The sequence below is a fragment of the Heloderma suspectum genome, chromosome 6, assembly GCF_057233095.1.
Source record: "Heloderma suspectum isolate Gila_16-S chromosome 6, 16-S_ref, whole genome shotgun sequence".
NCBI lineage: Eukaryota > Metazoa > Chordata > Lepidosauria > Squamata > Helodermatidae > Heloderma > Heloderma suspectum.
The window spans coordinates 126,407,779-126,435,382 of NC_139463.1; the positions used below are offsets into that span (position 1 = coordinate 126,407,779).

A 27,604-nucleotide genomic window follows, 5' to 3' on the forward strand; every position below is an offset into this window, starting at 1 on the left:
ATACTACAGATTGTCGTACATAGTTATTAGAAACTACTTAAGGCAGTACAGGACAGTTCAAATAATATTTAAAATCATGCCCTAGAATAATGTTTTTAAAGGGAAATAATAGTTCATTAGAGGGGTTTTTCCCCATCTCCCCCAAATTTCCACTAGAAAAACTGGGGGAAATAAAAGCCTCAGGGGGGAAAAAGAGGAAAATTTGTTCCTCTCCCCTCAACTCCCAGGTGTTCCCATCTCTGAATGAGACTGACAATGCCTTTGCATTCACCAATGAAATTGTTCATGTACATTGCAAAGGTTCACACAGGTTCTTCCGCTCTTAGGGCCAAGCCAAATATCACATCAAGGTGATGTTGCCAAAAACAGCACTCCTATATTAGTTCTCCCCTCTCTCCATAATGTTTAGGAACATTTACCCTGTGATGTGAAATCAGGCTGCAAGTTTCCATGCCCCCCACTCTACATTATTTGACTCCTGCAGGCATAGGAGGAGAAATGCACAAGACATTGCACATCCTTCTCTCTTCCCCCCTCACTCTACACAACCAGTATGAAGACAGACAAAGCCCCGTATCCCACCCCACTCTGACCTGGGAGAAGATGAGCACTCTGTGGCCCTGCTCTTTCAGCTTCCTCAACATCTTCTGTAACAGCATTAGTTTTCCAGAGGACTTGATGAGAGCACCCCCTTCGTAAGCGCCACTTGGTAGCTTGGGGGATTCCTGTCACAACAAAACACAGCTGTTACAATAAGCGCAGATGGCCACACCTGGCTGGGTTTATCTTACACAGTCAGATTATTAGGGAAAGGACGAGCGGCTAACAGGGGAAGTGGGCTGATTTACCCACCAAAGCCCTGTCCTATGGCTTTCTAATTGATTGCACTTTAAAAAAACAATCAAGGAGTTTCTTCTCCAGTGCCCCTAGTTAGATCCTGGCCCATCCAGCACAGCAAACTGGTGCCAGTGTTGTGAGCAGCTAAAGGACCGCACAGCTGACGGCAACACAACGTGGGTGTTCTCCTTCCAAGCAAAGTGAGCTGCTTTGGCCTTGCCCAGTCCTCTGGCAGCCAATCAGGACATACCATTGCAGCAACAGGGAAGAGGTAGGGGTGGTTACAGCATTTCTTCAGGTCCATCATGATGTTGAGTAAGGACACCTGGTTCCCGCCACCACGCGAGTTCAAAGCCTCAAAGTTGCGGGTCAAGATATATTTATAGTATTTCCTGATTTGGAGGTAGGGAAAGAATGGGAAGAGGAGGAGGAAGAGAAAAAACACTAGCATAAGAGAAATGCCATAACCTGCCCATCTACAGAAGGGTATGCAAGAACTTTATGTAAAGGGGAAGAAAATACAGAAGTGTCCCTATTGCATCAGTTTTGGCAAGTTACATTTGGCATCCATGAGTTATCTTTAATGGTTGCCTTTCATCATTCCCCCTCCCAGTCATCTGGAGAAAGAAGCCAGGTGTCCTGGATTCTGACATGCTTTGATCTACCCCTCACTCACCAAGATGTAACCATTCCTCCAGAGAGCCTAGAAACCTTGACTTTTCTCCCATCTGATCACCCCCTGCTCCCCTTCCCCAAATGTTTATCCACCCCCCCTTTTCCTAATCCACTAACCCTTACTCCTCACGGCCACCTAGGAATCCATGCCACGATCCCTCCCGCTCCAAGTCTAGGTCATGCATCCTCCATGAGATGCATGACCTACACAGGAAAGACTTGAGGACATTCTGCCATATCACCTCTCCTCCCCCAGTCCCATCCATACTTCTGCATGGGGCTGAGCTCCACCCGGACAATGAGCTCTGTCTTGGCTGGCATGTTCTTGAAGACATCAGCCTTGAGGCGGCGCAACATATGGGGACCCAGGAGGTCATGGAGTTTTTTGATCTGGTCCTCCTTGGAAATGTCAGCAAACTCCTCCAAGAAGCCTTCCAGGTTGCTGTAGGAGGAGGCAGATGGCAGTGGTTATGCTTACATCTCTGGAGATACTTCATGAAAACAGAATTCTGCATACAACATTCACTTTAGGAATGGTATTTCAATGAGGATCCACTGCAGGGGTGGGCAACTTGTGGCCCTCCAAATGTCTGACCCTGAAATCTCACCATCCCTTGCCATTGGCTAGGCTGGCTAGGGCTGATGGGAGTTGTAGGCCAAAACATCTGGGGGGCCACAAGTTGCCTACCCTTGATCTACACCAAAGAATATGATCCAGGCCCGGAGAATGAGTAGGGGACACCTTAATGAAATCCACAAGCCCCACCCCTCACCCTATTTCTAGCCAAATCATATCCCACCCACAGCCTTCTTAAAAGATAAGGTTGGCCCCTTCTGCCCCTCCCCTGTTACTTCAGCACTGCCCAGACCAAAAGATACTGTGATTGCAGTGACAGTGCCTCAATTTTCTAATTTTAAACCACCCTCAATTTTAAAAACGTAAGAAGAGCCATACTAGATCCAACCAAAGGTCTCCCTAGTCCAGCATCCTCTTTCACACAGTGGCCAACTAGACACCTCTGGAAAGCCCACAAGCAGGACAGGAGAGCATTTGCTTTCTCCAGCTGTTGTTCCCCAGCAACTGATTTTCTTAGCTACAAAACTGCCAAGGTAATGCTTGAAGCCATGAATGGTTGCAGGGAAAGAGCAGGAGGAAGCAATATGGAATGCTGGTGCTTCAGTTACAGTAACTGAAGAATCCTAACCAACTACTCTTATGACTTTGGAAGTGAGTAATAACCAACGCTGCTAAAACGCTGCCAGAAAGATCCAGATTTGTTACATTACATTTGCCAGACTAGATAATCCTGCCAGAGAGGTGCAAGAGACAGTATGCAAGGGGAAGCACCTGGTGCTCTGGAGTTCTTTTGCTAGTGTTAATGTAAGACACCACAAAACCAAGCCAAAAAAACTTCAACCCTGAGAAATGGAAGAAATGGGGAGCTCACTCTTTCACTTTCTCTTTCTAAGTTTTTAGGCCTGAATTTGGAGAGGCAAGAGCAGCGGAGCTTCCTCAGAGGAAGACAAACTGTGAAAAAGTGACCTCCCACCACCATCACCGCCGCCGCCAAGGCTTGCTTCGACTGGTGGATCAGAGCAGAAGTCTTCCTCTGAGTCAAACTGAAATTCTTCAGGGCCACCATGAGCCAAATAAGTTCCATTTGGGAGTGAGCAAGATGCCAGAATGGTGACAGCATGCAGGTATGGCCAGCAGAGGGAGACATTTTTTCAGAGATAAACTTTCCAGACTGAAAAAGCACCTCTTGTCAGGTTTTCCAGATCAGTCTCTGGAGGACATGCATGCTAGAGTTGTACTGTGAGGCAGATGGCTCCCGTATGTTCCCTTCACATTTTGGGATCAACAGCCAGGCACCAGGCCTTACAATGTTGAGAAGATCAACTGATTATGGAGAAGGTCTTTGACATTAAGTATAACTAAGGAGATGTTGTCTGGTGAACTACCGTTTCCTGTTTCTTTCATATTCAGACAACAGCCTTTTGTTTCAATTGGCACAGCATCCTCTCCATAAATATCTGACTGCTTGTGAAGAAGATACTTATCCAAAGGCCTTCTGTGCTTAAGAATAATACAACGGGGAGAACTTAGCCCCACAGAGCTCCAACTGGGTGGAAGAATAGGTAGACAATCCACCCTAGTTCCAGGTTGGCTCCCCACCAGATGAGAAGGGTACAGATGGATACAAATCTGGAAAGAGCACTGGGGTTGGGGGAGGGGGGGACTACGGTGGACAGGAAGCACATTCTGGAGACAGATGGGCAAACTGAACAAAATGTCAGTGACAGAGAGGACAGGCAGCAAGACCAAGCACCTCTAGCTCTATGGCTGACAGGCCTCTACAGCAAGGGGAAAGGAAGCAGGGAGACGGCCATACTTGAATCTCTCAGGAGTGAGGAAATTCAGCAGGTGGAACAGCTCCTCCAGGTTGTTTTGCAAGGGGGTCCCAGTGAGCAGCAGCTTGTGGTCGATCTTATAACCATTTAACACCCTGAAGAACTGAAACCAAGAGCAGGACAGGCGTTAGGGGGCCCTCGTCTTCATCCTTATTCTCATCCTCTCACCCAAAGCAGAGGAACCCCAGATCCCAGACAAGCAAGGCCACCCTACTACCATTCTCTTCTCACCTTTGACTGGTTGTTTTTGAGTCGGTGAGCTTCATCCACGACAAGACAGGCCCACCGGATGGATGCCAAGGCAGCTTGGTCAATGGTGACCAGCTCATAGGAGGTAAGGAGGACATGAAACTTCACCTGAGCTTCTCTCTGAGCACAAAGGAGAGAGAGAGAGAAGGTGGGAAGAATGAGGGGACAGGTACAGCCACCATCAGTTCCATTTTCCTGACAGAACAGGTGCCACCAAGCATGATTGCTCCTCCTCTGGGATCAAGCCCATATTCGGACTACCAGTGTTACAAGCCCCTAATGTATCTTAACTCCTTTACTGTCCTCACTGAGGGAGGGAGGAAGGAAGGAAGAAGAGTTCATAATGCTACTAAAGGGCTCGTTTCCTCCTTGCCCAAGCTGCCTGTGTCCATCACATGGAGAAGGATTATTTTGTTTCTAGGGAACAGAAGCAAACTGATATCCTCATGTGGCACCGCTGAACATGGTCCTTCTTCTTGTGGGAAAAGTACAGAGCTCTTGTGCATTTTAAGGCAAGCTGGCAAGGCAGCATTGTAGGGATCTGCAGTGAAGGGGTTAACAAGCTGCCATTCACCTCAAAGCTCAGAGAGCAGCAAGAGTCTATTTACAACTGTCAAGTAAGACCCATGGTGGGCTCCAAAGTAAAACTCTGCTGCTGCTGCGGTGTAGTACGTAGAACCCCACTCCACTTGCCTTCATTTTGAAGGCCTTCTTTCCGCCCTTCATGGCATTGTCCTCAAAGGAAAACTCGTTCTCGCGGATGATGGAACGGCTGTCCTTGTCCCCTGTGTAGGTCACCACGTAGAAATTGGGTGCCCACATCTGAAATTCTCTTTCCCAGTTGATGATGGTGGACAATGGGGCGCTGACCAGGAATGGCCCCTTGGTGTGGCCCTGAGTGGAGAGAAGAGGGAGAGCAGGAGATCATGCCTGAACTGGAAGAAGCTTTCCTGTGTGTGCCTCGGGAGCTGTAAGCGGCCGTCAGTAGCCCTGACTCAGCCTGATGCAGCCATGCTCAGACTCTTTGCTTTTGGCTCCCAGGGGCTCACTGAGGCAAAGAGAAATCCATTCATAAAACACTAGCTGCCAGAATGAGCAAGGTTCTCTGTGCCTCTGCCGGGATCACTGACACGCAGCCAGCCACAGCAGCTGTTCATACAGTAGTAACAGCTGTTCACAGGAGAACCCTGCGCCTGGGGCTAATGCACACTCCTCCCACCAAACGTTCATTAAGCACCAACACTGTGCTAGGCGGAGTGCAGAACATGGACATCGCAGAGTCACTGTCCAAAAGACTTACAAGCTACACCAGACAAGATGAGACGGGGTGCTCCACACATTGCAAATGCTATGGTGCTACACTGGGGTTTCCTACACTAAAATACATTACCGTAGGCATCATGCATAGGTGTACATGCATCTAGGAAATCTGGCCCAATCAGATTTCCCAGAGGTCTGTACGCTGGTGTTTACAGAAGCATATACACTTATGGTTCCTAGAGCAATCCTAAGCAAGGGAGTTTCTCTAGAGCAGGATGCAAAGCTTCCTTGACACAAACATGGACCATGTTCTTGTGGTGGGGGGACTCCATGCAGATCAAATTTCTCATGCTTCTGTACAGGGGGAAACGATCTGAGGAACATGGCAAAACCTGGTCACCTCATGCTAAGACAGCAGCTCAGGACAAGAACTGGCTGGGATTGATAAGCAAAGTGAGGAGCTAGGAAGAAGGTCAAAGGTCATTCCAGGTCTAGCTCATGCCAAAGTGTGTGTGAGTGTAGGATCCTGCAGGAGGAATTCAGCCTCAGAACTCTCTTTGAGCTTTTAAAAAGGTGGACTTCGTTAAACTAAGAGGAAATTGGCTGGGGAACAATCTGTTAGTTTCCTTTCTGGTGGGGGAGATCTCACTAAAAGCAGTGGTGGACAACTTCTGGCCCTCCAGATGTTTAGCCTACAATTCCCAGCAACCTTGTTAGCATGGGCAATGGTGAGAGGTGATGGGAGTTATAGTTCAAAACATCTAGAAGGCCACAAGTTGCTCACCCTTGACTAAAGGATTGTCTCCTTGTTTTACCTTATGTCCTATTTCTATTCTTGTTTTGCTTCATGTGGTTTCAGGACAGAAAGCCAGCCTTTTCCCCATAATACTAGAGAAGAAAGTGTCTGCATGGGGAAGAAACATGACCACAAGGGGAAGAGAGGACCAGTTTGGAAGCCCCCAATCAGAGCATCATCAGATCATACGGAAAGGACGTGCAATGGCATACAGGAGTTAGCTGTTGGGGGGGGGGATTAGCAGAACATGTGACAAAAGCTGAACCAGCCCCACAAGTTTTGCTATTAGTGGGGAGCAAACACACCCAGGCTGAGGAGCACTATTTCTGCCTCACCTCCCTGTAGAGTGAGTACAAAAAGACAATGGTTTGGATGGTCTTGCCAAGGCCCATCTCATCAGCCAAGATGGTGTCTGTACTCTGGGCCCAAGAGAACCGCAGCCAGTTGAGGCCTTCCAGCTGATACATGTGCAGTGTACCTCCCGTCGAGGTGATGAAGCGAGGCTGGCTCTCATATTTCACCGTTGGCTGCAAGGAAGAGATGCGCGCAGAGATCTCTGAGGCATCCTGGGGCACAAAAGCTCCCTCCCAAACACATTCCCCCCACTCCCTCTTTAAAATGTGAGCCCATTAGCTACACAGACCCATAGGAACATAGGAAGCTGCCATACACCATCAGACCCTTGGTTCATGTAGCCCAGTATTGTCAACACTGACTGGCAGCAATGGCTCTCCAGGTATTCAGGCAGGATTCTTTCCTGGCCCTCTCTGGAGAAGCCAGGAATTGAACTTGGGACCTTCTGAATGCAAAGCAGTGGCTCTACCACTGAGCTACAGCCCCTCTAACTGAGCTATAGCCCCTCCTTGCTCTTTGCCATGCCTACCTCCCCTGCAGTATGGCAAATCCTTCCCCCTCCCTGCCCCAATACTGTAATATCAACTGTGATGGTGGCTGCAGAGCCATCCCATTGCTAGCCACCTTCTCAGAGCTTACATCATTGGTGGGAGAGTTTGGCGGATCCTCTGATGCCAGTTCCTTTTTTTTTTTCTTATATTTCCTGGGCTGGGCGGGGTCTTCACCCATAATCAGCTCTCTAGAGAAGAAAGAGAAGACCCCCTCAGGTATCACCGAAGAATCTCAGGTGCCACTGTTATTAAGTTATTTATTTAAAGTCTCTATAAATCGTTTTTCTGTCCACAAGGGCCCTCATGTGATGTACAATTAAAAATAAATTAAAACAATAAAATAAAATCACAACATAATAAAGGCAAAAAACAATTTAAAACGATTATTTAAAACAGTGTGGTCCAGAGTGTAATGGACCAGAGAGAGTCCAGTTCTTTACTATTCCGAGCTTCCCCCTCATGCTTTCCAAGATGGCAATTAAGTTGAAATGCAATTCCTTACCTATGCAGCCAATAGGCCTGTTTGGAATATTCGTAGTCAGGAATTGACATATCCTCCTCCTCCCACGTGGACTGGTCATAGGAAAGGTCACGCCATTTAACCAGGTAGTGGTAGTTTCCCTTTTTGTCAATGCTGCATGCAGTAAATACATGATGCAAAGGAAAAAAGAGAGAACCAGAAAGAAAAGAAAACATACAAATGGGTGTTGCTTACTCTGTCCCACATCAGTAAGCACTGCAAGGAAGCTGGTGGGACTGAGTAAATAAAGGTCACAATGGTTAAGCCTAAGTAATTGTGAGTCTGGACAACACAAAGTTAAGAATGGGGGAAAAGGAGTGTCTCCAAAAATAACTAAGCATTTCTTCCAGCAAAAGGGCTTCTAGAAGAATTCTCTTGGAGGAATAGCTCAAATCCATGTTATTCTCTTTAGCCAGATGATGACAGCAGGTGTGGCCACACACACGTGCACCTCTGTCAGGGTGTGGCGACACCCCTAATTTCACCCAGTCCCCAGCTGAAGCCTGTGACTCCAGTCTGTGTTTCAGCCGGGGACCGGCTTTGCCCACCACCACATAATGGAGGAAAGCACAGCATGGGCAAAGCCACCCCGATCCAGGCAGCAACTGGAGATACTTCGTCCATGCCATGCCATCCTAGATGGAAGAAAGCACAGCATGGGCACATCCCTGGGTCCGGACGGCACACAGCATGGAAACTGACTCAGCCAGCGCTGCAAGGTGTGGCTCCTCCCACCACCAGACAAGTCCCCTGCTGCCTACATCAGCATGTAACCTCTGATCTCAGATTGGAGATAACAGCAAATATTCCTCCAGGGGAAATTCTTCCAGGGGGCAGGGCTTGGGGGAATCCAAGGAGGCTCTGTGGGTTAAATGGGAAACCTCCGTGGGCTGGATTAGCACCATCTCAGCTCTACAGCAAGAGGACTATACCTCCTCAAAAAGAAAGCTGGGATTCCCATCATGGTGCCGAATCCTGTACCTCAATCTATACCCCTTGAGTGGCCCTACTAGATCCCATGGGCCAGTTCTTGCTGTACACACAAGGTGTCTGACAATAAGGGCGGGACCACAATATGTCTCCAAGGGATGTCTGGGTCTCAAGCATTTCAACAGCACGCTGACAATGGGTTAGGGCAGCCTTCCCCAACCTGGTGTCCTACAACTTCAACTCCCATCAGCCCCTGCCAGCAAAGCCAATGGTCAGGAATCCTGGGAGCTGTAGTCCAAAATATCTGGAGGGCACCAGACTGGAGAAGGCTGAGCTAGAGCAACACTGGAGCAGGAAGCAGAAGCCAAGTAGAGCCAAGTCTATCTGTCTCTCTCTCAGAGCATTTCTACACCAGGCTAAAATCCCACAACTTTACTGGGGCTTTCTGCTTGTTTTAAATGCAGGACCACACAGCACTTTACATGCGCTTCTCTCCCCCACTTATCTGCTTGTTCCCTGTGTTTCATTATACAGCCACTAGATGGTGGTGTGGTCTAGCTCCTCTTATTGCGTTACTTCCTCTTTTTACAAGGAAACTCAACACGCTCTAATTTGATAGCTCATTATCTCCAATCTTTTAAGAAATGGGATAAAGGTAATTTAGCGCGGGAGATGCCCTGGAGGTTGATGATGTCATGTAAATGACCCACAAACTTCTGTGAGTAACCAATCTCAATGGCAGGATAAAAACCCCATGTGGAGAACCACACACACACACACACACACACACACACACACACACACAGAGGCAAGCTGACCTGTGGTTTATAACACGGTGGATGGTCATCCAGTCAGGCTTGATGCCATAGCGGTAGTATTTCTCCTCCATCTCAGCATACAGAGGATCCTTGTTCTTCCTCTTCTCACTCTTGCCATCGTCATCGCCAGAACCATAATCGAGTGGTGGGGGCTCATCCATGTCATTCTTTCGTTGGTAATTCCTGTACATCACCAGGTGGAAGATCTCGAGCTGGGTTTCGGGGGGCGGGGGAGAAAGAAAGGAGAGAAGTGGAGTCAAAGGGAGTGAGAGCATAAGGATTGGCACAATGAGGCCACAGCAAGAGAATCTCTGGTTCTGCTGTGGCCAGTCACATACCTTAAGGGAAATCAGAACAGGGCACTATGATGATGATACCATGCTTAGAATCTGGTAGTCAGAAGTAGACAGGATACAAAGATTGGTCTTCTGGATAGCATGGGCTGCTGTACACTGACAAACCTATCACCCATCTTACTCTCCCATTTTAAAAACCCATTCTTCAATATGAAATTTCTTTGTACAGGGTCAGGACACCGGTACTGTTTACTTGGGCTGGCAATGGTTCTCTAAGGTCTTAAGCAGAGGTCTTTCTCAGCTATCCTACTTGAGCTTACAAATAGGCAACCTGTGGGCGACATCAGAGCCACTGGGCTGCAAAGCCTCTTCCCCTCCTTGCCATCTGTGCCATGGCACCTTCCCTTACCGCTCACAGTGGCTGCCAGTACCTGGTCCACAGAGGGTGCCATCAGAATTACTGCTAGGAATGGGGTGCTGGCACCCTCCACAAACAGTAGGTGCATGGCTGAAGTGACAGTCCTTGGGGAAGAGGAGAGGGAGTGAAGAAGTCTAACCCACAGTCACAGTAACAACTGCTTTAATTAATCATTTATGAGAGGCAAGAATTCAAGCTGCCCACAAACTGAGTGATATTACATAGAATTCCCAGAGGAGTAGCCCTGTTAAATCTGTTGCAGCAAAAACAGCAAAGAGCCTTGTGGCACCCAAGACTAACATATTTAATATGGCATAAACTTTTGTGGACTACAGTCCACTTCATCGGGTGCATGAAGGGCTATCCTGAATTACAGAGTATATAAACACATTGTTGGGGGACGGGGGGATTGCAAACAGCAAGGTCAGAGGAAAATGAAATGCAAGAAGTACAGGCAGCTACAATCATGTTATTGTAGTGATTCACAAAAGAGTTGTTGCAGATAACTTTCCAGCCCAAACACCTCAAGCTCTGCCTACATACACTGGTAACAACAGTCTCACAATCATTCCAGTGATATGACTAGCTCTTGGGTCCTTTGAGCACCCTCTGATGAGACAAGGACTCCTCAGCTGCAGTGGTTCCAAAAAGCTCGAGTCTACCTTCACCCATGTTGAGTCAAAATTGTACCTGTAATTCCTTTATCCAGGAGCAGTGCCAATAGGACAGGCCGACCCATTTGACAAAGAATTCACGCTCTGAACGCCCCTGCAGAGACTTAGGCGGTGGGTCATCTGGGTTGCCATCAGATGGCAGGGGGACAGCAACTGGTGTCGGAGGCTCCCCCCATCGCCAGTGGAGAATTTTCTGTACACGGCCTTTTAGCATGGGACACTGGGAATGGGAAAAAGAACTGTGAGATACCCAAGGAGCCTAGCCCTTCACTAAAGCCTCTTGCCTGGGAGGTAGTCCTTTACAAAATCAGTGAGCTTTACTGCCTAGTAAAAGTATCTAAGGTGGGAGGTGGCCAGCTTTTCTCTCGCCCTCCCTTGTAGCCCAACCACTCCCTTTCTCCCAAATTCTAGCATCGCACCCTCTCTCCCAGCACCCTCACCGTGCAACGGGGACACAACCATTCCCCATTGGGGATCTCGGGAAGCGGTGGGTTGAGGCAGTGGATATGGTAGGAGGAGATGCAAGCGTCACAACACAAGAGCTCGCCACCATCCTTACAGACGCGGCAGTACTCCATGTGATCATCCTCCTCCTCCTTCTCGCCATCGTCCAGCTCCCCTTCGTACTCTTCCTCCTCCTCCTTTGGCTCCCACTGCACCCCTTCTTTTTCCTGCAGGCCAGGGACACAACACAACCAAAGAGAGAGAGCTGGATTATGATACAGGGGCCATGCAGGTAGGAGCACTTGGAGGTTTAAACAACAGAAGCCAGAGCCTTATTTCAAAGATTTTCAAACATTTGGGAGTTTGTTTTTACACAGCCTAAATTCTCAGTAAAGGAAAATGAAATCTGCACAAGAGTCATAGTTTTGAAAGGGTATTAATCATTTAGGAGACCCAGAGTTGCTCTCAGGAATTAAATTTAGGATTCTTCCAAAAGATCCAGACACTTGCATCCAACAGTAGCAGAATCTGGCTCCTAGTGCAGCACCAAAATGGAATAAATCTCCACTTCCATGGTATTAAACAGCGGACTGTTAGTCCTCGTGATAGAGGAATAGGGCTTGATAAAAATTTGGAAACCACAAGGCATCTGAATGGGCAAATCTTAGTCCTTCCTCCACTAAACCCCAGCCCCTGCCTCCTTGTCCCTATGCACACAGCACCCCCCAAAGCCCCTCTTTTTCTACCATCCCTAACCCAAGCACTACTTTAAAAGGAACAAAAAAAAACCTGGTTTGCAGCCAGAAGCACATGAATTAGTAAATGCAAATTCATTATTTTTGCATGATCTACTCCAGTTGTAGAATCTGCATTTTCTAATCATGAGATTTTTGGATTTATATTTTTAAGCAAAGAATTCTGGACTCCTAAGCTGGAATGGCAGCTGGGCCTACATCAGAGCAGGGGCGACAGGAAGCTAGCTTCTTCCCTGGAAATGGGGGAGACAGGGAGTGGGAGGTGCTAGTGTGCAGAGAACAAGGAAGAAAGGTGAGCAGCTTACACAGTGGGGGCAGCTCCACTTGCCCTCGGGGGCCTTGTCTAGCTCCGGATCCAGGCACACCAGGTGATAAGCTCTGGGACATGAGTCGCAGAGGATGATCTCCCCGCCCTGCTGACACACCTCACAGTAGTCTTGGTGATCTGTCTCATAGCCGTCTGCCTCTTCTTCACCAGCAACTGCCGGGCCAGGAAGTGGGGAGAAAGCACAATGGCATGAAGGTACTTCCTCCTTAGCTCCGAGCCAAGTGTAGCCTACTCTGTTACCTGAGCTGGGATGGGCCTAGGATGGGGCATCATCAGCCTTCCTCCCTTAGAAACTAAGGGGCACTAATCAAACTGCATTGGCTCCTTGTCCCAAAGAGGGGACATCACCCAATGGTAGCAACTAATTGTTCACTACAAGAAGAGGGAGAAGAGATTAGACAGTAACGGGCAGTTAAGTGAAAGAGTGGAAAGGAAACCCTACTAAAGCAAAAGCTCTGGTCTCACCACTTTCATATCCTCAAGTAATCAATAGCAGAGTTAATGTCATAACCTTCAGTAAACAAAAGTGGATGGAATGCACACACTTCCCCATAAATATATGGTGTCAATAAATGACCCAAGGAAGTGAGAAGACAGTAGTGGCTGAAACTCTACAAAATTCCTTAGCCATGTACAGGCAGGAAGCTTGAAAAAATGGCCTCTGTTCCTCAGTAGCTGAGTGAGGTAGACAGCCTTCATTTCTTGTCATTTCTTAAAGGGAAAGCTAGCAAAATTCCCTCTTCATAACCCAAACGCTGAGACGGCCCAATGTGTCAGGAAAGGAATTTGTGCGCCCAACTGCCCATGCTGTAGCCACAGCCAATGCGCACCTTTTTTCTTCTTCCGTCCAGGCCTGCCCCGCTTCAGTTTCTTGACCCTCCCAGAACTGTCAGAGCGCACCGAGGAACTGTGGACACTGGAGTTGTCGAGGTCAGATTCCTCCTCTGGTTCTCCCACCTCATCACTCTGAAACAAATGCTGTACATAACCGGAGCGGCCCTCCATTAGGAAAGGCCCATACAGAGGCAGAAATGAGGGGGAACAGTGGGAGAGGAAATGGTTGCCGAGGCGGGGGGGGGGGGGACTGGCATCCAAGATTAGTATCTGCCCCAAAGAGCAAGCATGAAAAAGAAAAAGGAGGTGGCCTGCCATCCATCTCTGCTCAGTTATGGCTCAGGGATAGGGAGGCTGAACTCAGTTAATCACTTAATACAGAAAACACACTTCTGTGTTACAAGGCAAAGGTGGGGGCAGGAAGAAAGAAAATGAAGAAGATGTTATGAACGTGCACACCTACAATCATACCATGCAACCCTGAGTCTAGCCTCATCTGCTACCACAGTCCATAAGAGAAATCTCATAGCTGCAGGAGTGGGGAGCCCTGATGCCTGCAAAGGCAAACTGGAAATGTGTGCAGACAACACAATATCTGGTGAAATTTCCAAAGCCAGAGGGGTAGCAGAAGAGGATTGCCACTGGTCAGGCCTCTCCCCTTCCCCACGGCTAGCAGAAGCAAGCAGGGATGCAAATCACCTTAATCTGTATAGCGTAAACAAGACACAGAAATTAGCATGGAATTATGTCTCCCTTTTTTTGTTGCATACCGAGCTTCTGTCCTATTTGTCTAGAAAATGCCCAGCCATCAACCTCTTCCCTACGGCAAGCTCAGTATCAACATTCACACCCCAACCCCACCCCATCACCAAAGAGTGATGGGCCTTACAGAGCTGCTCTTCTTGCGCTTGCCCCCAATCATTCCCAGCTTGATCTTCAGCGGTGCCATCTTCTTCCCCTTCATCTTCCTCTTCATCTCTGGGATGCGAGGGCTCTTGCTCCGCTTCTTGTGGCCTGGGCCTTTTGTTGAAAGACAAATAAGCAGTCAAGTGAATGTTCAACATTTGCCCCTCAACTGAAAGAGCATCGTGGGCTTTTGTGGAGCTATAATGAAGCAAGCAGACTGCAGAGCTTGGCGAGAGATCCCAGGAGTCATGCTACCTCTACCAGGTGCTGAGAACCCAAGTGATGCTGGTCTTCAGCTCCAACCCACGACGCTCCACTCCTCTCAGAAAGGCTGTCATGAGGGAAACTGGAAAGGACAGGAAGTTGTTACTCCTCAGTTCTCTGGGAAGTACCAACTTTCAGTCCTCTCTAGTGGAGTCTAGTGTGCTGGCACACAGAAAATTTGGAGCCAAGATCCTTGGGTCTGGAGGGAAGATCTGCTAGAAGTTCTGCTGAAGAAACGAGGTGCCCAGCCCACTAGAATCCCATGCCCTAAACCACTATCCCTCTCTCCTTTCTCAGAGAAAACTAGAGACTCAGCTCCCAGCCCCACTGATCTAAGCAAAGAGGCTACACCCTGGCTCTTGACCTCCTCAGTTTAACTGACTCAATGGCACTCCCTTCCCAAGGAAGCACAACCTGCGGCACACACACTCTTGCTCTAACCTGCCAGCCCCCATTCTCCAGAGCTGCAATTTCTTAACAGTGGATGTAGGCCTGGCCTCTACACCAAGGGAAAGACAACCAGATCAAGCCAGCAGTTTTGACTAATGCACCCCTACACGCACACCCTCTCCAGGAAGGCCCAAAGATCCTGACACTCACCTTTGCCTTCTTTGGTTTTGGCTTTGCGGATTGGAAGAATCTGCGGAGGAGGCTGCAGAGGAGGTGGTGGTTGTGGCTCAGGTGAAGCAGTAACAGCCGACACTGCAGCCGACACCTGCTCAGCTACTGCTGCAGCGGCGGCGGCAGCAGCGGCGGCCACAGCTGCTGTTGACCCTTTGAAGGGGTTGTTGGCACTGAACTCCCGCCATTTGGCTCCCATGATAGTCATCATTTTGGACATTGGAATCTTCGGGTTCTTTTTGGCAATAAGAGGCCTAGGAGTGGGGGAGGAAACAAAATGCCAATTCAAGCCCCCTCAGGTCAATGTGCAGACCCCACACTAACTCTTTCAGTACCTAATAAAGAAGATGCCTTGATGCCATGGTTCTCAGTGCTATTCCCCACACTAAGCTGCTAGGCTATTGTTGATTCTCTCAGGAGTCCTGGTTCCATGACCCCTTCTTCCTGCACACTAGAATCTAGTCCAGGCTCCCCACACCACACACTGCCAACACTCATAGCTTTTCCTTACCCCCACTCTAAGAAAGGAATAGAACCTGGAAATCCTTGCACCAGTTACTGATTTTGTATGAGGAAACAAGCACTTTCATTTGTTAATGAAGGCTGAGATTAGAAGATAGGACTGGGTGACTGTGCAGCGCACACACCTGGACTACATTATAGAACCCAGAAGCCATCAAGTCCAGCCCTTCATGCCCCCCACCCCACCCCCATTGTTATCAACTACAGCAGACCTTAATGGATTTGGGATGGGACTCAGGAGAAGGTGCCAAGCTATCAGAAGTGTTACAATTCCCAAATCACCCCCTAAGCCCAATGGAAGGAAAGCAGAGGGCCTTGCATATTTTAAGATAGAAACATTTGTGGTTTTATTCCGGTGCTATTTTCATGGTGAGGAACTGTTAGAGAGAAGTGGTTCTGAGTAGCAGTAATCATCATGTTATCACATTCCCAAAGTCACATGAGTGGAATATTTCAGAACTGGCCCCACGTATTTGGGATCCAAGGAGAACAATAAAAAACATCCCTTTTAGGCCTGAAAGCTATCAATGCACCACACAAGTGAGGCCAAGAGGAAGGCAGGCCAACATGGAAGCAGGCCCACTGCATACAGCAAACCAAAGCATTATACACAAATCACCCCTGCTTGCCCCTCCCCTAGGAGTAACCCTGCGGGCCAGCAAGGCAAGGATTATAGTGGCTCACTCCTCTCAGCTCTTATCAGTCTCAAGGGATGACAAGAACTGCCAAACTGGAACAGGCCAACACTCTGTTTAATCCGACAGAGGCCAACACCACGCTCACTGGAACAAAGCGCAGTGTTGCCATACAGGACTGGAGGCAACAGCTTCCTGACCTCCTCTCCTCCTTCATCTCTCCATCCCCCCAGCCAAGAACCCTGGAGCACAAGACATCCATCATTTGCAATAATCCTTGCTGCAGATGCTGCGTCGTCTTGATCTTGCTGCCCCCAACCAGCCTCAGCACTTCATCTGCTGTCAACACACAGCACTAGTAACCAGCACGCTGACGTTTGATCCAATTGGGGCTTGAGTCTACAAGGACCTCTGGGATTTTGGCTGGCAGACATTCACAGCCTTGTGCCTCTGTGCAACGGGGAGAAATATGAATTTTTATGAGTCTGACAGGAAAGCCATGCATAGGGCTCTATGGGGGTTAATTTCTAGCAGAGCCAGTTCCAACCCTCATTCAACTCCCAACTCTGCCAAGAGTCACAGCCTCTGTAAGCCTTCACTTCCCACATCTGGAAGGAAGGAACCCTAGCAGCCTACAGCATAGGGCTGTTCTGAGGGCAAACACAGTAAAGACTTGGGAGTATTCCGCAAATGAAACAGATGCCCTATGAACAGGTCTGTCTCAATAGATCTCCATATTTGACATAATTGATTCTGCTGTTTCTATCCATGGGCAAAGGCCCTGAAACCATGCTCAACTCAGCCTGGCCCACACCTTAGATTTCGTACACATTCAAGTCTAGTATCACAGCCAGAAAAGCTAAGCTTGTGAAAAGTGTGAGCTAAATTTTTCAAGATGCTGAATCCTGCCATAATCCTCCTGCTATGGCCCAACTGAAGTCCACCTGGAGAAGAGCCTTCAGTGTGGTAGCCCCCTTTCTATGGAACTCCCTGCCTCTGAAGATCAGGCAGGCACCAACACTGTGCTGTTTCTGGTGCCTCCTGAAATCATCTTTATCCCAGGAAGCTTTCCTTGATTGACCAGCCACTGTATTTACTGGTATTTTACTGGTATATAAATGTTGTAAATCAATAAAAAATAATTCTAGTTTCTGCATCTGCAGGGTGAGATCACAGAAGGGCATGTGCATGCTTGCACACACATGCACACATTCTAAAGGCCAAGAGTGGTAGGAGAGATGCAGGGACTCAAGTCTGCCTTTCATTCCTGCTCCCTAAATCCAGATATGGGGTAGGGAGCTGGCTGTGATTTCCCAGAGGCACTCCTGCATCCTGCATCCTGATTATAGCATCACGTGTTCCAGGGCAAGGCCCTGGATCAACTTATGTCCTGGCTCTACATTAGTCACCCAGTAGGAAAATTAGAGATCAAATTGCCAACATTCGCTGGATCATGGAGAAAGCAAGAGAATTCCAGAAAAACATCTATTTCTGCTTCATTGACTATGCTAAAGCCTTTGATTGTGTGGATCACAACAAAACGCTGGCAAATTCTTAAAGAGATGGGAGTACCAGACCACCTTACCTCTCTCCTGAGAAACCTGTATGAGGGTCAAGAAGCAACAGTAAGAACCAGACATGGAACAACTGATTGGTTCCAAATTGGGAAAGGAATACGACAAGGCTGTATATTGTCGCCCTGCTTATTTAACTTATATACAGAGTACATCATGAGAAACGCCTGGTTGGATGAATCATAGGTCAGAATTAAGAATGCCGGGAGAATTATCAACAACCTCAGATACGCAGATGATACCACCCTAATGGCAGAAAGCGAAGAGGATCTAAAGAGCCTCTTGTGGAGGGTGAAAGAAGAGAGTGCAAAAGCTGGTTTGAAACTCAACATTAAAAAAGCTAAGATCATGGCATCTGGCCCCATCACTTCCTGGCATATAGAAGGGTCCTGGCATATAGAAGGGGAAGAAATGGAAGCAGTGACAGATTTTATTTTCTTGGGCTCCAAGATCACCGCAGATGGTGACTGTAGCCATGAAATTAAAAGACGCTTGCTCCTTGGGAGGAAAGCTATGGCAAACCTAGACAGCATAGTAAGCAGAGACATCACCTTGCCGACAAAGGTCCGTATAATCAAAGCTATGGTTTTCCCAGTAGTAACATATGGCTGTGAGAGCAGGACTATAAGGAAGGCTGAGCGCCGAAGAGTTGATGCTTTCAAACTGTGGTGCTGGAGAAGACTCTGACGAGTCCCCTGGACTGCAAGGAGGTCCAATCAGTCAATCCTAAAGGAAATCAACCCTGAGTGCTCACTGGAAGGACAGATACTGAAGCTGAAGCTCAAATATTTTGGCCACCAAATGTGAAGAGAAAACTCCCTGGAAAAGACTCTGATGCTGGGAAAGATTGAAGGCAAAAGGAGAAGGGGACGGCAGAGGATGAGATGGCTAGATAGCATCACCGATGCAATGAATATGGCCTTGAGCACACTCCAGGAGAGAGCAGAGGACAGGAAGGCCTGGCGTGCTATGGTCCATGGGGTCACGAAGAGTCGGACACGACTTAACGACTGAACAACAACAAGGAAAATTTTAGGGATCTACTTGGGAGCAACACCACATGCAGGTGATGATGGAGTGACCACCCATCTCCTGCTATAGACACACATGGCTACTCCTCTGGAATCCAGCTGTCTCTTTTATCATTCCCTCCCAGAAATCAGAGGCCTAGGACCCCTTGAGCCAAGAAGTCATCTTGTTTCATCTTAGCTAACAACAGAGGAGTCTACTGAGGCATTTCTATGTGTAGGCTTGCATGCTTTTTTGTTGAGGTCCCTCACTCAGTAGGATAGCCCTGGTCCTCATAAATCCAGGGATAACCCTAAAACACCAAGGAAAACTCCACAAAATTGAAGGCAGACAACTGCACAGTTCTGACAACCCTCCAGGTCACAGGCTCCTTCCCCCGTCCTCTCCATCTTCTCACATGCCGATTCTCCTGCACTTCCAGGGTGTTCTAACTATGGCTCACCATGACATCCACATTGGGCAAGCTGTAATTACGGCTAAGCTCCACAAATCATGATTTGAAGTGGCTTTGCAAGCCTTGGTTTAGATGTTAGCCCCAACCACAGTTTGCCCAATTTGGATGTCATGGCAAGCTATGGTTGAAACAACCTGGAACTAGAGAAGGAAACTGGCATGCAAGAGAGGAAGGAGACGGCGGCAGAGAAGACTATGTAAGCTCATGACATACTCCCAGTCCTTTAAACCCTGATTTGGAGAATCATCTGAACCGAGCCAACAAGAAGGCTGCTATGCAGAGCCATGCTATGATCTCATTTTGACGACTGGATTTGACTTCTTAATTATTGATGGTCACCATGACCCATAATGCACTGCAGACTATTAAGGGATGTTATTAAAGAAATATGAGCTCTTACTTTAAAAGGGAGGGGAGAGAGTAAGTATCTGCACTAAACTGGGGGGGGGGAGGGGAGGGGTGTTTGAATTTATTTCATTTCAAAATGCTTTCCAGAAATAGGCGGGGCTCAAAGACAAAGACAGGCCTGAACAAAACAAAGCAGCAGCAGCAGGTCTGCCCTGCTTTGCATGTGGAGAGAGACTGAAAAGGAATGTGGATAGGGAGGGGGAAATGGAGAGGCAGAGGCAAGTACAACAAGATAAAGGAAGGCCCAGCCAATGCCACTTACTATTTTGGACTGCAACACCATATGGGAGCAATTCTACATCCAGAGAAAAAGACAAAGGTGGAATATTAAAAACAGATCAAGAGGAAGGGGAAGAGAAAGGGTCGGGGGGGGGGGAACAAAACAGAAGGCAGAGATGGATGGGTGCAACACGGCAGAATCATACCACTGTGGGGCTGGGAAGAACTGCACGCTATATCTTATCTTTCCTCCTGCAGAGAAATTGAGTTCTTCTTCAGAGACAAAAGCTCCATGGAAGTTTAGCCCCAAGGACAGCCACCTGTGATAACCCAAGTTTTCCAGCTCTTCAACTAGTACTAAACTCACATTTCTTTTCCATTCCCCCCCCCCACATCATGTCACCTTTTATTTTGATGCTTACACTAGCATCCTGTTTCTCTTTCCCACCACATCAACCACAAGTTTCAGTCTGCAATTCTAAAGCTGTTCACTTCCCTCCACCCCTGACTTCAGGAGTTGTAAATTGTGCTCTTGCCCCATCACAAAGCAGCTGAAGCAAACCAAGTGGTGGGAAGGAGACTTGGGGCCACATTCTCTTTCCTCACCCTTCCATCCCACGACCTGCGAGTTGTTACAGTTGATGGGGGGGGGGGGGGAATGCACCAGGGTGAGATGAGGGCCAGAAGGCACCATCTCTAGTGGGGCACCATTTTTCCCCAGTATGCTGCTGTGGAGAACAGATTGTGGATTCAAATGAATAGGAAGCTCAGGTTCATGCCCCTAGGGTCCTGCTATGAGGACAGCTGCATAGCCTTGGGATGTAATCTTCTCTCAGCTTGATTAACTCCACAGGGCTCTTGCAAGGATAAAAATGTGCTAGGGACAATACAGCACTTTGCACATGGAAGGATAACATGACACCAGTCACTGCAGCGCATGTGACCACTGTGACCTTTTTGCATCACACTTTGAGGACAAAATCGCCTGTCTCTGCAGCAAACTTGACGCTGTTGTTAGCGCAGTTCCAGTCAAAGTGTCTGACACCACCATCTGCCAGATTTTATGGGATCAGTTTCAGTTGCTGTGGCCTGATGATGTGGACAAGGTACTTGCAGCAATGCGACCGACTCCATGCCCTCTTGATCCTTGCCCCTACTGGCTAATAAAAGCTAGCCAAGGGGGTATGACTGGGTGGGTCCAGGGTGTGGTGAATGCTTCTCTACAAGAAGGGGTGGTCCCTGCTGTCCTTAAGGAGGCAGTAGTGTGACCACTCCTGAAGAAGCCCACTCTGGACCCAATGGTGTTAGACAACTACCACCCAGTTGCAAAACCGCCTTTCTTAGGAAAGGTACTGGAGAGGGTCGTGGCGGAACAAATGCAGGCACTCTTGGAGGATGCTGATATATTTATTTATTGCATATATACCCCGCCTTTTTTCCTCTTGCAAGGAACCCAAGGCAGCTTACATTATCCTCCTCCTCTCCATTTTATCCTCACAACAAAAACCCTGTGAGGTGGGTTGGGCTGAGAGTCTGTGACTGGCCCAAAGTCACCCAGTGAGCTTCCATGGCCGAGTGGGGACTAGAACCCGAATCTCCCAGCTCATAGTCCAACACTCTTGCCACTACACCACACTGGCTGATTATCTAGACCCATTCCGATCTGGGCCTTGGTTGCCATTATCAACCAATAATAATTGGCCATTATCGAGAGAGGGATAGGGGGAGGGCAACCCTGTTAATTCTACTTGATCTCTCATTGGCTTTTGATACCATCAACCATGGTATCCTCCTGGATTGACTCCATGGAATGGGTGTTGGGGGCACTGTGTTACAGTGGTTCCAGTCCTACCTGCGGGGTCAATTTCAGAGAGTAAAATTGAGTGACCATTCCTCGGCCCCTTGGCAATTGAGCTATGGGGTGCCACAGGGTACCATCTTGTCCCCAATGTTGTTGAACATCTATATGAAGCCGCTGGGAGCAGTCATTAGGGGATTTGGAGTGAAGTGCCATAAGTATGCTGATGACACACAGCTCTATCTCCCTGTGACTTCTGAATCAGAAGAGGTTGTACGAGTCCTGAATCAGTGCCTAGACTCAGTACTGGGATGGATGAGGGCCAATAAACTGAAACTGCATCCTGGCAAGATGGAAGCCCTGGGGGTGAGTGGTTCCCGAGTCTGGGAGATAGGCTCATTGCCTTTTCTGGATAGGGTTACACTCCCTCTGAAAGATCAGGTTCGTAGTTTGGGGGTACTCCAAGATCCATCACTGTTGCTGAAGACCGAAGTGGTCACAGAGGCTCAGATTGCCTTTTACCAGCTTCGGCTGGTTCGCCAGCTATGGCCTCTCCTGGTCAGGGATAGCTTGGCCACAGTGCTACAAGCGTTAGTAACCTCAAGACTGGATTACTGCAGTGTGCTCTAAGTGGGGCTGCCCTTAAGGCTGCTCTGGAAGCTGGAGCTAGTGCAGAACGCAGCAGTCAGCTGTTTATTTATGTATTTATGTATTTATTTATTTAAAATAATTCTTGGCCGCCTTTCAGGGCAGAAGCCCTCCCAAGGTGGCTTATAACAATAAAATACATAAAACCAGTTAAAATATTAAAAGTGATAAAACATAAAAACAACAAAAGCCAACAATAAAACCAGCAACAATGTTAACAGCAAAAATAGCAGTCATATCAAGAGAAGGCCAAGGTAAAATAATATGTTTTCAAGGCCTTCTTAAAAGTCTGCAGTGACGGAGCATGATGGGCCTCCAATGACAGCTTGTTCCAGAGGTGTGGGGAAACTGCAGAGAAGGCCCTCGCACATGTGATCGCCCACCTGACTGTTCTCACGGGTGGGCAAATGAGAAGGGCCTCTCTTTCTGATCTTAAAATGCAGGCAGGCTGATATGGGTGAAGGCAGTCCTTCAGGTAACTTGGTCTCAAACTGTTTAAGGCTTTAAAGGTCAAAACCAGCACTTTGAATTGGGCTCAGAAACGCACCAGCTGTTGTTGGGAGCTGCCCCCTTTCAGCATGCAACTCCTTTGCTGAGGGAACTGCACTGGCTGCCCATTCACTACCAGGCCAGGTTTAAGGTTTTGGTACTAGTGTACAAAGCCCTAAAAAACTTGTGACCAGAATACTTGAGAGAGAGCCTTCTGCCTTACCAAACTGCCTGGTCACTGAGGTCATCAGAGGGCATGCTCCTGGTGGTTCTACATGGACCTATTGGAGTCCACCAGGAGAACAGCCTTCAGTGTAGTGGCCCCCTTTCTTTGGAATTCCCTACCCCCGGGGATCAGGCAGGCGCCAACACTGTGCTGCTTCCAGCACCTCCTGAAAACAGCTCTTTCCAGGAAACATTCCCTAACTTACCAGCCATGGTTTTTATTGGTATTGTTTTTAAAATAACAATTTTAATATGGTGCTTTAATTCTTTTTATCTTTTATCCTTTTACCTTTTATGTTCACCACTCCAGAATACGTTTTAGATGTGGAGTGGTATACAAATGTTGAAAATAAATGAATAAAAATAAATAAATAAATAAATAAATGGCGCAATGGCAGCTATGCAGATCTCTAGAAACCCTGATTATGCACTGCATTTCAAGAATGCCACCAGTCCCAATGCACAGCAGGAGATCTTTAAGCCCTCAGGGAGCCATGAGGAGCATGTCAAAGGGCTCCAAAGGGCCTTCCCAGCAGAAGCTTCATCTCGTTGGTCTTGAGGGAGCTCTTGGCTGATCCCAGCAGCAGCAGCAGCAGGGGAAGAAGGCAAGCTGCCTAAGGTATGGACAAGCGCCAAACAATTTAGAGCTAATTAGAGTCGGGCTGAGAGCTTTACTCCCCTAAAGCCCCACTAGCTAGCCTGTTCCATGAGCACCTGGCACAAATCACTGCTTTGATTAAAACTGGCGAGGCCCAAGTGGCATCAAGATCCCACAAATGCTGGTGCCGGATTTCTGCCAATGGTCACAGGGAGTTGCTGGCGGCAGAGTGCGCCTCTGCCCGCCAAGCCAAAGGAGGGAGATACTGTGGGGCCTGCCAAGGCCACTGGCTGCTTCCTCATAGCTGACATGAACGCAGCCATGCCTGGATTGAGTCACAGGCTCATGGCCAGATAAGCCCTCAGATCTGTGGATGTAGACGCAGGGACTGTTTGGTGTTCCAACACCTGAGTTTAACAAGGCTGTGAGCTTAGAAATATATACCATTAAGTAGCATACAGCACCCGCATTACACACACAGAGGTTTTCTGTCTCTCCCCCACCTCCTGCTTTGCACCATCCTTTCTGCAATCCACTATGTAGCCAGGGAAGAGCAGCTACATTTGCACCAACCAGTATCTCAGTTTCCCAACCCATTCATGCTCCTGTACCATTTGGGAACATTACCGGAATAGGGCCTTCCCAGAAAGCAGGGCAGAGGAGAACTTCAGGGTATCTTCCCATGATCCCACTGAACACAACCCTCCTTATGGGAAGAAGTAGGGAGGGGAGAAACGTATTCCTGTATATACATAAAGAGGGTGTAGCATGTGGCCCACCGGATTAACATTGTAATACTCTAATCTTTATATCATTGTTCACTGCCTTGAGAGGACTTTGTCCAGAAAGGTGTCCTCTAAATATTCTAAATCAGTCTTCCTTAACCTAGTGCCCTCCAGGTATGTTGGACTACAACTCCCATCATCCCCCAGCCAGCCATGGAGGGCACCAATTTGGGGAAAGCTGTTCTAAATAAATAAATAATCTACATGAATATTAAACGCTGTTCACAAAGCTGACCCCTCATCTCCAAACACTGTTGAGGCGGGCAGGGGGGGGCTGTTTTTGGAAATAGGTGGACCTTAAAAATCTACCATCAGTCCATCCCACCCACCCCTCCTGGAATCTAGATAAACATCAGAGAACCCACCTCATGAATTGGCTGAAAGCTTTGTAATTCGTCAGGGTGTGATAGTCCTCTTCGGTGAAGACATGATCGACATCCTCCAGCCCCCAAGTCATGAGCAGCTGAGCAGAGGATTTCTGCTCCACCTTGAAAGGAACATAAAATGTTCAGGAACATAAAATCTTCAGGATATTTTGAGCTTTTAAGATCCCCAAAGGCCATGCTCTCCCATGTGCTACCACTGCCTGGTACCGGGGAAGGAATGTAGGGATAGGGGAAGTGCAGAACTGGAAACACAATTGTGCTGTGAGAGGAGCTGAAGCATGCCTTGACAACTTAAGCTACCATGCTGGATGCATCCAGCACTCTGTATCTCTTGGAGCTTTCATCCCCTCACATTCTACCAAGTTACAGACAGTGACATCTTCCCAAGGGAAAGTGTGCACTGGGATTCAGTGATGCACCCTATTCTACAGCTGAGAAACAGAAAGACATTTCACAAGCACCCCCCAAAACACAGCCCTACCCCTAACTGATTGAGAAAGGAGAGAAAGACAACATGGGGATGCACTCACTAGACTATACTGCAGTTGCAAGAAGCACATCTGCCCATTGTTCTGGCAGCTGAACAAGAAATATGCAGGGAGGGAGGGAGGGAGGGAGTAGTGTTGTTTGTTGCTTTTTGGGTGTAGGCTGAAGTGTGACTCCTTAATCTAGGGAAAAAAACACTATGCCCAGGTATAAGTAGTGTGGGAAACATTGCTTTAAGACAGCAGTGGGGAATCTCTTTCAGCCTAAGGGCTGAATTCAATTTCAGAGACACTCTCAGGGGCTACATTACTGGGGGGGGGGGGAGGCAAAAGGGCCAGGGCCAAAAATATTTATCTTAAAGCGAAAACCACTTAGGGATATTTTTAAATTTGTTCAGTGTTATATAAATCTTTCAAATAAATAAATAAATCTCTTACTGCTAGTAACTAAGCCTTAAGAGATGCATTTAAGCTTTTAGAATGTGGAAAAAACTGTACAAAAGCCAGGAAACCACCAAACAGTCAGTGGTCGCCATCTGAGGAACCCCAGAGGGCCAGATTGAGACCCCAGGAGGGCTGGATTTGGCCCCAAGCCTGAGGTTACCCACACCTGCTTTAAGACCTTCCAACACCCTGAGTAAAATATTGAAATGTTGCCCTGAGGAAGAGGAGGCCTGAGGAGGTCATTTTGCTACTAATTCTGCTAGATATCCTCACAGAGTAACACCTGCCAGAAGGGAGCAGTAGGCCCCAGCCTTAAAGATCACCTTCTGCCACACAAACCTGCCTGGTTATTAAAATTTTCATCAGAGGCTCTTCTTCGGATCCCTCTGCCAGCTGAAATGAGGCAAATGGTGAGCCATAATATGGCTTTTTCAGTCATGGCAACCCAACTCTGGGAACGTTCTCCTCAAGGAGACTCACTTGGAACCAGGGATGCTGGAGAAATTCGAGACAGACTAAAATGAGCTCATTTTAGTCTAAGAAACCAACCTGCAGAATCCACTGCGGAATGACCCCCTCAGGCTGCACAGAGTCCCTGGACTTTCAGATGTTTTTTTACTTTCCCGAAATTTACACATATTTATTTGTAGGAAAATATGCACGTTTCTGCTGAGGAAAAAGTTGAATGGAATGGGGGACAATACGCTAAATGTTACATACCAAGCTCAATTGTTACAAAACCTCTTATGTAATTATTTGCATTTTCCGAATTATGAAAATATTCACATCTGCCTGTGAGCAGACGACAGAACAAAAGGCGCCTGACAATCGGCTAAACACAGACGGAGCGGATTTCACACAGTCCATGCATCCCTACTTGGAACTGAGCTTGATGTCTTTTGGTGCCAGGTAAAGGAATTCTTATTTGTCCAGGCTTTTTAAGATGTGGATTCCATACCATTTTATTTGGCTTCCTGCTTTTTATTTGCTGCAACTTTGTCCTGTTTTACCTCTTTATATGTTGATTGTGTTGTTTTTATTTTTAAAGCATGAGCCACCCTGAGAGCACTTATGAACTGAAGGTATAGGATATGAATTAATTAATTAGTTAATTAATTACATGACAAATAGAAAAACCAAGGACTTGGGCCAAGGTCCCTGACTTCTGCCACCATAAATGCCCATGAATTAGAACAGCAGTAAGAGACTGGAGTGGGTGCTAGCAGAGGATGTGATGGAACCTAAGAAACTCTCTGCCCAAGGGATCACGCAGGCACTGTGTCGCTCTCTGAATTCTCTCACTGTATCTTCCGCTGTGCTCACCCTCCCTTTCTGTGGCGCTAAGAAGGATATATGGGTGCGTGTCCCTACCACCTGGGATTATCCAGAAACAACAGAGTGTGTGGAGAGGGTTTGGAGAGCATGGGGATTTGGGGAAAGTTCTCCTCTCTGTGCTATCACTGCCTAGCACAGATGAAAGAGTGTGGAAAATGCAGGACTGGAAACATAAACAGGTCTATTCTAGGTGCCTACATCAGCATGAAACTCATTATTCTCCCCTTTCCATCCAAACCAACCTATTTGCCAACTATTCACTGAGGGGTAGGACGTGAATCTAGCCCACACAGAGGTGCTATCACCTACCTTTGGCTTTTGCACTCCATCTTCTTCTGACTTTTTCCGCCGTTTCGTCTTCTTCTCCTTCTTCTCCCGATGCTTTCTTCGCTTCTTCTTTCCCACTCCTCCATAATCACTGCCACCACTCTCTGACTTGGCCCGATACTCCTCTCGGTCTGACTCAAACTCTTCCTCACTGACCTGCCAAGAGAAAAACAGAGACTAAGAGGACACAGCAAGTGAGATCATTAACATTAATTAATGACGAGCCTTCCTGCTGGGCAAGATAAGTCCTGTGGCAGGACAAGGGTAACCCCTTTGTTATGGTGTGTAATAAAGGGACTTC

The 27,604-nt window shown here is 47.8% G+C and overlaps 1 protein-coding gene across 5 annotated transcripts in view; it reads right to left on the reverse strand.

The window, feature by feature from the left end:
• The window catches only part of CHD3 (chromodomain helicase DNA binding protein 3), a 66,496-nt gene that overhangs the window by 23,098 nt on the left and 15,794 nt on the right, over positions 1 to 27,604 (reverse strand). For 2 of the 5 annotated variants that reach the window (XM_084806674.1, XM_084806673.1), the window contains exons 3-20: positions 27,286 to 27,459; positions 24,692 to 24,813; positions 14,922 to 15,196; positions 14,041 to 14,171; positions 13,148 to 13,295; positions 12,295 to 12,470; positions 11,231 to 11,461; positions 10,807 to 11,010; positions 9,403 to 9,614; positions 7,637 to 7,768; positions 7,223 to 7,322; positions 6,565 to 6,756; positions 4,867 to 5,067; positions 4,156 to 4,293; positions 3,906 to 4,027; positions 1,781 to 1,954; positions 1,088 to 1,229; positions 594 to 725 (exon numbers count right to left, since the gene is read on the reverse strand). In XM_084806674.1, the coding sequence (XP_084662800.1) occupies positions 594 to 725; positions 1,088 to 1,229; positions 1,781 to 1,954; positions 3,906 to 4,027; positions 4,156 to 4,293; positions 4,867 to 5,067; positions 6,565 to 6,756; positions 7,223 to 7,322; positions 7,637 to 7,768; positions 9,403 to 9,614; positions 10,807 to 11,010; positions 11,231 to 11,461; positions 12,295 to 12,470; positions 13,148 to 13,295; positions 14,041 to 14,171; positions 14,922 to 15,196; positions 24,692 to 24,813; positions 27,286 to 27,459 (3,006 nt within the window). The remainder of the gene's footprint in view (positions 1 to 593; positions 726 to 1,087; positions 1,230 to 1,780; positions 1,955 to 3,905; positions 4,028 to 4,155; positions 4,294 to 4,866; positions 5,068 to 6,564; positions 6,757 to 7,222; positions 7,323 to 7,636; positions 7,769 to 9,402; positions 9,615 to 10,806; positions 11,011 to 11,230; positions 11,462 to 12,294; positions 12,471 to 13,147; positions 13,296 to 14,040; positions 14,172 to 14,921; positions 15,197 to 24,691; positions 24,814 to 27,285; positions 27,460 to 27,604) is intronic. The other 3 variants (XM_084806678.1, XM_084806676.1, XM_084806677.1) reach the window with 3 other exon arrangements.